The 10,287-nt window shown below is 38.3% G+C and overlaps 1 protein-coding gene across 1 annotated transcript; it reads right to left on the bottom strand.

The window, feature by feature from the left end:
- Positions 1–277: 277 nt before the first annotated feature.
- scamp2l (secretory carrier membrane protein 2, like) lies at positions 278–10,015 on the bottom strand. Its single transcript, XM_017478965.3, has 9 exons — positions 9,834–10,015; positions 9,266–9,343; positions 5,685–5,759; positions 4,846–4,960; positions 4,575–4,703; positions 4,063–4,222; positions 3,453–3,554; positions 2,689–2,806; positions 278–2,379 (listed from the first exon to the last, which is right to left on the bottom strand). Exons 1-9 carry the CDS (start codon positions 9,888–9,890, stop codon positions 2,239–2,241), a joined length of 975 nt encoding a protein of 324 aa, XP_017334454.1. The 5' UTR covers positions 9,891–10,015; the 3' UTR covers positions 278–2,238.
- Positions 10,016–10,287: the final 272 nt, after the last annotated feature.

Here is a 10,287-nt window from a genome sequence, read left to right on the forward strand (position 1 = left end):
TGTATATATATATATATATATAAAATGTATATATATATATATATATATATATATATATATATATAAAATGTATATATATATATATATATATATATATATATATATATATATATATATATATACACACACACACATATATATACATACATATACACACACATATATATATATATATATACACACATATATAAAAAAATATACACGCACACAAACACACACACACATATATATATAACCTCATCAAAGTATGAGTTATGACCTCATAATAAAAGCGTCATAAAATATAAACCACTTTTATTTTACACCCAATTAAAGAGATGATAAAATATTTCACTACACAATAAACTCCACATCCACATAATCAGGAAAATGACGAGGATTTCAAATAGCTTAAATAATATCTGTACAAAAAATATCCCATTCCACGTCGGAAGCATTCAAATATATGAGTTTGTTCGATAATAATAATAATTGGAGAACACTGGGAAAAAAAAAGACACTCATGATCAGAATTGAACGTCTATAACATGACGACAAAACAAGGGGAAAATGTAGCAAACATGGAAAAGCGAAATCCCACATTAATGAGATCTAAATTCACGCCGTACCAAAGCAATGGTCTCTCCAGCGTCTGTGTATCACAGTTTTCAGCTAACTGTATAGTAACATAGTCAGTGTTTCCACTGACGCATGAGAAAAAGAAGCTGAAACACGTCAGTTTGTATTGCATAGAAGTAGCTTTACCTGCACATCATGCCCTGTTTTATCACTATTTACCTTCACCACACATACACAATGTTCCCATGCATGTATTTCATCACGTACACGCACACCAATGTAAAAAACGAATGAACTTAAAGATTTCTGTAACAGTGTGCACGTTTTGTTCGGGGTTTTTTTTGTTTTTTTTTGCCAACATTTTTATTTACTTGAATAAATCCTTCAAGATTTATTGTAAGCCCTAGGGGTGGTTAAGACATTGGACTTCTGATGGTCATGAAGTCAAATCCCAGCACCACCAAGCTGCCAGTGTCGGGACAGGATTAGTTCTCTGTATGGAGTCTAACATTTTTATACAAAACCACTGTCAGATCATCAGTGTTAGGATCCCCTGAAATGGCGTAAGAGAAAAGCGTCAGGCGAGATCACGAGTTTGAATCCTAACAATGCCACAGCCAAACGTGGACGAGAGTCTAGACAGCAAAATTAGCAGTGCTTTCTGGGTCGAAGGGAAGGCGTACTCTCCCCTGTCAATCAGAGCGACACTAGCAAACTGTACGTATCTGTGAGCTCATGTATGTAGAAGAGGGCAGACAGCTGTTGTGTGATAGAGGAGAGATGGCTGATGGGTGGGTATTTTTACAGGTGTCTTTTTTTCTACAAACTCGGATGTTTTCTTCACACGGGGTCTGATCTAGTGTCATGAGGATGAGTTTTTGATAGAGACTACTAAGTCACTCTGGCTAAATGCCATAAACGATACAAGGGCTGGGCGATACGATGACATTGTATCATAATAAATTATGTCACAATATGCTTTTCTGAGATAGTGTTTTTTAAAATAATTATGATGTGACTGGAAGCAGCTTATGTGATGTATCTTGTAATTAATCTTTAAAACTGCAAAATGTAAAAAAAAAAAATATATTTAAAAAAATTCTCATTTTTAATATGTTAAATAGTTTGTATTTGTTTTTTTTAAGGAGAATGAAATGAAAACGTTATTTTCATTTTTGATATAAAAATTACGAATCGATACATTTTTGTAGACATTAAGTATCCCTTTAAAAATGCTACATTACTGTTTGGCTAGTCTTCGGTTAGCAAAACTATATATCCTGATGCATATCGTGTATCGTAGAAATTTCACTGCGAATCGTGATCGGACATTTTCATCATATTGTCCACCAATAATTGGTTTCACTGGTAGAGGGGAAAAAAGCTTTAAATCATTTAAAATGGATAACCAAGAAAATCAGGAATTGTTCATCTGCGTTAACTAAAAATGAATTTAAATTAAGCGTTAATTTAAAAAAAAAAAAAAAAAAAAAAAAAAAAAAAAAAAAAAGATCTGATACAGGTTTTGCTCACTACTGACCTCTACCGTATCCCTACAGAACATTCCTTCAGAAAGCGTATCAGTGTGTTCCTTCAGGAGCCGAAGCAGACGAGTGTCTTAAACACACAGGAGGGGTGATGTTTTGTGGATGAGTGATGGACAGTTCAGAATGCACTGCGTTACTGAAAGGCCCCGCCAGCAGCCGAGGAGGCGGCGGTGGCCGCGGCGGTCTGGAACGTTCTGCTGGTGACGACGCCCTCAGACAACTCCTGCTGCGCCTTCTGGAAACTCGCACCTGTTCTCCTGTACATGCCGTGGACCTGTGAGGGGAAATACAACAGAAATTACAGCCGAGATCTCTCATGTATCCATTTTTTTATAATGTTATACACACACACAACGTTCAGGTGTCCACAAACTTTTGGCTATATAGTGTATTAATTAGTGGGATAAAACAAAACAAAAATAATGAACAGTTTTAGCATTCTTTAAATCTTTAAATCCGGTCTGAAGGCCGAGAGGGTGGTTTCAAAACGGTGACTTGCTATGTTTGGGTCGTTTCAAACTATTTTTCTGTTGCTTCGGTCTCATATCTTATCATACCGCGGTCTGACTTTCACGTGACTCACCATTTTGAGTAAGATGACTGCGAGCACTGCGTTGACTGTGAAGAATCCGGCCACGACCAACATGAACACAGCGACTGCGAGTTCGCTTTTCAGCATGGAGATGGCCAAGATCCAACCACTAGGATTCAGGAAGAATCTCAATTATATAACAATGATTGATTACGATCGAACATACCACGGTTCTGCTGAGCTGCCGTTTCTAACGTTTCTAATTAACCCGAGGTGCAAAATGTCCTGAACTGACATACAGAGTGACACATCAATGAGGAACATGGCATTTTAATCACAAGTGGCTGAAGAAGTAATGTTTTTCTTGTTATAGCATAAACATAAAAATGCACTTTTCTTTTTGTGTTTCTTTTCTAACTGGAATTTATGTTGTATTTGATATGTTACCACAGCACCAGTGGCAGTGAGAGGTCTGAAAAAAGAATAAAATGTGAGGATATATATATATATATATATATATATATATATATATATATATATATATATATATATATATATATATATAAAAAGAGACCCTGCTAATCAGTACATAATAATAAACAAATAAACACACTCTGAAATAGGACATAATGGTTAACAACTGTTTTTGCCAGAGAAGGAAAATTATTCAGAGAATTACAGACCAAACTGACACAGGAGCCACGAGGACCAAAAGTAGGACAAGAGATTTCCCACCTAACTCACACACTCACACACACGAGCTCTCTCTCGCGCTCACATGCACTCTCGCTCGCACGCACACACAAGTCACTCACCTGTTTCCCCACCTGGGGATGCCAACACACTGAATGATGTACACCACCACTTGGAAAGCGAAGATGAAGAAGAAAAAGAAGAAATTGAAGGAGCTGTCGGACCTGTGAGGAAAACAAGATTACACTCCTTCAGTTCTGCTGCACTGGATATACTGAAAATACAAACTGAAATACATTACATATATATATATATTCACTCGACACTAAAAACAATGGAAGCCAAAACACGACCTTTTTGGTGAAACTAGTGCTGGATGATGATAAAAATATTTAGGATCATATCTCACTATATTTCAGTTCATTTAGGAACAAAACACATTTATTATCAATGTAAATAACACGAAAAAGGATTTTCAAAAGAAGGAATAATCACTTGGTGATGTGCTGTTACAGGAAAATAATCAATTCTGGGCTGGGGTGATGTGTACAGACGCAAAGCAGCATTACGGTTACCGGCCCAAAGTTGATTCTTTTTTCTACAACAGTCTGACTTGAAGTGTTTTATTCCTCTTATACCACAGCAATTTGCCAATGATTACATTTCGATTTTTTAAATGAAGAAATTGTAATGCTGATCCATTTATAGTGAGATTTAATGTTGTAGACCAACCTGAAGGCTTTATAAACAGGCCGGTACCAGCACGTGAAAGCAACGGGGCTGAAGAGAATAAACCAGAGGATGGAGAGGCCGAAGTCGACGCCGCCCTCACCATTTACGACGAAGTAGGTCAAACACGCCAGCACGTTCAAGAAGAGCGTCACACAGTGATCTACACAGCACCGGGAATCAAGTGTGAAATTTTATTAAGAAGTCACGAATTTTTAGCACCTTTCCGTAGAGTAGGCAAAAAATGACTGTAAACAATAAACACACATTTATTTACAATTTCAACCTAAACGAGTCTGTTTAGAACAGTTTAGTTGCTACGTTTCAGCACCATGAGTAACTGCATGCAGGACTTATTTTAAGGCCTGTTCATGAGAGGTGCCGACAATTCCGGAGCGGACTCTATAGCCCTAAGAAACTGCCAAAATTTGTAATGCACACCGCAATAAGGAGTTTTTCATCAATGTACGAGTGATGCAATACGATTAGTTACGAGATAGAAAACATGTACGTACACATCCACAGGTAGTACATCATCTTGCAGACCCTTTGGAATTCCAGTGGGATTTCCTCATTAAAATCCTGATAGAAGCACGGCTTTATGGGGAAAAACCTCGGCAGCGGAGGCCAGTTGTTTTCTTTACCTGTAATCAAAAAGCATGCCCCCCTATATATAATTTTTTTCCCCATAATCAAATATGACGATCATGGTATGATCTCTGTACATTCGTGTGTGTGTGTGTGTGTGTGTGTGTGTGTGTGTGTGTGTGTGTGTGTGTGTCTCACCCCTGCCTGCGTCTCGGTTCCGAAGTTCCTGCTCCTTGCGCTCGAGCTCGGCTGCTTTCTTCTCCAATTCCTCCTGCTGTTTGAGGAGCGTGGCCTGCGCGGCCGCCGCCGTGGTCTGCACAACACACGACCACATAACAGCGTGTTATAAATCCTCGATTCTGATTGGTTGAATAAACTTCTATAACAGCAGCTGTGACAGCTTTATATTAACGTGCTAATATATAATATGTTATTATTTCTACAGTAATACCAGTGGACACTCTTCATAAACACATTTTAAATAATAATAATAATAATAATTTTTAAAAAACGTGTATAATTGCTGGTATGGTGAAGATTATGATGTCTGTTTAACATTTAAAGAAGGAGTCTCTATTGTCAGTGCTTTGAACAAGTCAGATGTAAAGCTGTAACTTTAAGTTTTCTGACACGGGAAAGCAATATCATAAGGAACTAACTTGTTTAATGGCCATTCCATAGCGCTAAATGTAACTAGAAATGGGTGGGGAAAAAAATTACGACGTCGTCCTTTAAACTTTTTTATAATGGTAGTGTTTGCAATCTGCTTAAGTATAAAAGAAATACAATACTTTCGGACATGCTGTTATAGGAAAATGATTAACTTCCAGGTGGTAACAGGAACTTTCCCATCGCCGTGTCGCTGATTACTGTGCTATGATTACTGTGCTGATTAATGTTTTATTCCTTAGAAGATGACATAATGAGTCTTTTAGGGACAACACAGTGTGGTGGAAACATTTCGGACATGAACGACGCAGGAAGTTGCCGAATATCGTTAAAGCTGGGTTTAAGATGAAGAAGTGCAGGGGATGAACCTGAGGAGTGGGGTCCAGTGTGGGCTGCAGAACAGCGGGAGATCCAGCTGAGAAAGGTACGGTATTTCCATTATCCTTTAGGAGAGAGAGAGAGAGAGAGAGAGAGAGAGAGAGAGAGAGAGAGAGAGAGAGAGAGAGAGAGAAATGTATTTAGTTGTATTGTATTTATGTTCTACTAGTACCAACACAGTATAGCAAAATGAATGGAACATTCTCAGTAGTTTCTCAGTAAGTGAGACAGCCAGTGGATATTGGCATTTTATCTTAAATGTGACTGATCAGGATTGAACAAATCAGGGCTTGATTTTGCAGGTAAGAGCCTCTCCTGACAACTGACACCACTGGCCCATCAGTCACACTGATATATATACTTACAGAAACGTGTGTTGAAAAGAAAAAAAAAAAAGAATATGTATGGAATACTGTGACTTCAGTAGTATTAGCTGACTGAAATATTAAAAAGAAATATTTTTAAACAAATATTTTTGTAGTATTATACATATTTATTTATTTATTCAGCCAAAAACTGTTCACTGAAAATATTGGAACAACAAGACCAATTCAATTCTTTTGTCTATACGTTGAAGACATTCGGGTTTCAGATCAAAAGACAGATATGAGACGACAGATTAGAATTTCAGCTTTCGTTTCCGCATATTTCCATCTAGATGTGTTAAACAAATAAGAACAAGGACACCTTTTGTTTGAACCCACTCATTTTTTCATGTGATATAGGAGCATGTGACTGATAGGTGTTTCTTACTGCCCAGGAATGCCCTGTCAAATTGACTGTTGAAAGAAATAATAGCTCTGAATGTCTGCTCTTGGTTTGAGTCCTAGGTTTCACCTGTGAAGACTGCATTCGTTGTTAAAAAGGACAAACCCACATTTAGACCAGAGAGCTGTTTATGGGAGAAAATCGTCATTTTGAAGCTGGAAAAAAGAGCGAAAATCAAAGTCCTTGCACAAGCATTGGGCATAGCCAATACAACAACTTGGAATGTCCTGGGGAAAAAACAGCAAGGCATTTCTGTAGAACTGGGGGGGGGGGGGGGGGGGGATGTTGAGAAATATCTTAGTGTTCAGGAATAAAATTAAAGTTGGACTAACTGAAATATTCAATCATTCTATGTCTTATTAATTATGCTGTTTTTTTAGTAGGCTGGCGAGTAACGCTCACATTTCATGCGTACGGCTCATAAGTTTCCTTAAACTTAATCAAATATTATGAAGTGTTTTTATTATACAATTCTTTCAAGAGAATTAATTTGAGTGTGCAGATGAGAATAAGAAACTGGAAGCTGAAAAATCACGGTCTGATTGCATCACAAGATGTAAGAGCCAATCAGCTTCCAGCATGCAAATTACAAACAGTATACAGTTCGACGTGTGGCGTATGTCAGAAAAGACAGCCCACTCCCTATTTTCTACAGACTGCACAGTGCACTTCAGATTCTCAGCATTAAATTGTGAACAGAGGTTTTCCAAGAGAGTAAAAGATGAGGCTGCACCTTTATCCGTGGTCGATGTTTTGATATTTGTTTGTGAAAGCGTTACATTAAACACTTTTTTTATTTAATATTATGAACAATGTGTGAGTAATAACCCTACATGTTTCTTCATGTCCGCATTTGGCTTGAGTAGCTGCTTTAACATGTTTCAGAAACCTGTCCAGTGTCTGCTGGTGTGAAACTAGGCCTGGTTTCCACTCCTCCTGTATAAAAGCCAGGGTGTGCGTCTCAGATCCTAAGGCGTTTTAGCCAACGTCAGTTCTTTTATTTACTCTAACACACCTTCAGCCATCCGTTTCTCCACGACACAACACACAGTGTGTGAACTGCTTCTCTGAAACTTCTGTATCTCACATTTTAACTGCCATTTTAAATGAATTTTTTTCGCATATTTCCGGTGCTTTATTTAACAGTAACGCTGTAGAATATAGATAATGTACCAGTTACGTGATATTTGCTTGATATGATACCTATATCAAAGAGTTGTAGTAGCCAAGCTGACTCCCTGCATGATTATGGTGCAACAAAATGTGATACAAAAAGTGATACAAAATTTCACAGGCGTGAGGCGACATGAAGGATAATTTACGTTGTGAAATCATACACATGTATGATCTGTGTCTAGGGATGTCCTGATCTGATTCAGAATATTAATATCAGGAAAGGTGGACCGGTATTAGATCGGATCCTGCATGAATACATGACACAACTATTTAACCAATTTAAAAGTACGCCACCATCACCGATGTTTAACAGAGAGTGTGTCAGTGTCAAAAGAGGCATCAGTATCTGTATACTCCAACACCGGCATCACACAGAAAACGAACAGCGGAATCTCTAACTGTGTAAGACAGAGGTTCTTTATTTAAAATATTATATATGGAAGCCCTCACAACAACATTTTAAAAATTGGGTTTATTACTGAAATGTGCACAATATCCATAAAAATTGACAACCGCCTTTAAAAAAAAAAATCTAAAAATTGTCCACCTATTGGATTCCAGTCTTCTGTATTTATAATACGGGTAATGAGTTCCCTGGTGGACTAGTGGCTAGCCGGCTTAAAACTTGCGGTAGAATCTAAACATGTGGATGGGTGATCGGCTGTGGTGACCCCGAACGTGAGCAGAGGAAAAAATGTATAAATACATAAATAACTAACTCTGATAATGGTGACTTGTGGTTTCCATCACTTAAAAAAAAAAAAGATTCCCTGGCTATAATTGGTAAATGGCACACTTATATAGCGCTTTTATCCAAAGCGCTTTACACTGGTTCTCATTCACACACACACGCACACACCAATGGTAGCAGAGCTGCCATGCAAGGCGCTACCTTGCCATCGGGAGCAACTTGGTGTTCAGTGTCTTGCCCAAGGACACTTCGGCACACGGAGTCATGTGGGCCGGGTATCGATCCGCCAACCCCATGATTAATGGACAACCCGCTCTACCACCTGAACCACAGCCGCCCCGCATAATTCAGAGATCCCTAGGCATGAGAAGTTACTTTTTCATGGAATAAAATAAGTCAGTAAATCATATTGAAGAAAATAAAAAAGAAAAAAATAAATAATAAAATAAAAAATTAAATAAAAAATAAATCACGATTCAGTATCATACTGTTCTGTATCTGATCAGCATGGATATCTACTGTCTATAGTCTAGAAAATTCCATATTAAGACATTCCTTGAGATCTATTAAAAACCTGACCATGTCAATGTAATATGGTTAAAGATTGAATCATTTTGAACTGAATTGACTTGAGTACCCTAAATTATTATTCTTTTTTTAAAAAAAATTCAAACTATTTGCATTGGATGATAATGATCTCATATTATCACATCTAGAACAGATGTGATGAACAGATGTGATTGGTCATTATGCTCACCACAAGCATTTATTGGTTGGTTAGAGAACTACGTGCATACTGCAGGACTGTACACAGAGCCGATTTCATCATGATGTACTGAGCAGCTCTAGTAAGAAGTTATTTTTAGGTGCTCCGGTGCTTTCTGAGTTTAATGTGTGTGTAGTGTGTGTGTGTAATGTGAATTCAGTCAGTCTCACCTGGTTCCTGGCTGAGAAAGGGTTGTACTCCTCTATACCATCTCTCCCTGTGCTAGTCACCTGGGTCACTGAGGGATCCTATCAGACACAAAAACCAAACATTTTACATTACAATACAACAGAAAGTTTAAACACACAAAAATGCCTGAGTAGGCTTTGGGTCGTTTATCACAATGTGGCACAAACACCTGAGCTGCATCCTGCATATTTCATTGTGCTGTGGAGCAGTGCCTGAATGGAAAATGAAGCAGAAACTGTATTCATTTCACACACTAAAGCGCTTTACAGGGGTCTGCAGTCGAAAATCAAATCATACACCTTACCCTTGTGTAATGAATCGCTTATTTAAATTTGTTTATTATTATTTTTAACAACAAAAATAACAAAACACTTCCTAGATACGCCCCCAGCGCGCCATTGGGTGAAATTCAGCATACTCGAATTTGATTGGCCGACTGGCTGTCAATCACATCGGGCCGCAACCAACCAACCAAACAGGTTTCACTCGGGAAGAGTTTCACCTTCGTAAATAAATTACAGCCATTTTAAAAACGTTGCGGCTCTTTACCTGGAAAGGATTCACCTCCACAGGATAGGCGAAAGGATTGCTGTCGAAGCCTGACATGTTTTTATTTTTAATATCCTCTTCAGGTACGAACAGGTGCGTGCGTGCGCGCGACCGACCGTGTCGCGTACCCGCCTTCGCGATTCCCTTGGCAACGTGGTGCGCATGCGCGCTGCAGTCTGTGGTGACGGAATCCCACGGCGACGTGACTGTCTCAGGTCCGGACTCTCAGGTTAGACTAGGGAGGGACAAAAACCTCCTCACCTCACAATTTACTCTCTGACACCTGCGTCATGATGTTCCCTGTCATATTAAACATCCACTGAAAGGCTGCTAATCATATAATAACTGTCATTTTGAGGATTTCCCCCAGCTATGGCAGAGGTTTTGAATCAAAACAAACAAAACAAAAAGACTTTGAGAGATATACACTGATCAGCCACAACATTAAAACCCA

This window comes from Ictalurus punctatus, chromosome 10 (genome assembly GCF_001660625.3).
Source record: "Ictalurus punctatus breed USDA103 chromosome 10, Coco_2.0, whole genome shotgun sequence".
Lineage (NCBI taxonomy): Eukaryota > Metazoa > Chordata > Actinopteri > Siluriformes > Ictaluridae > Ictalurus > Ictalurus punctatus.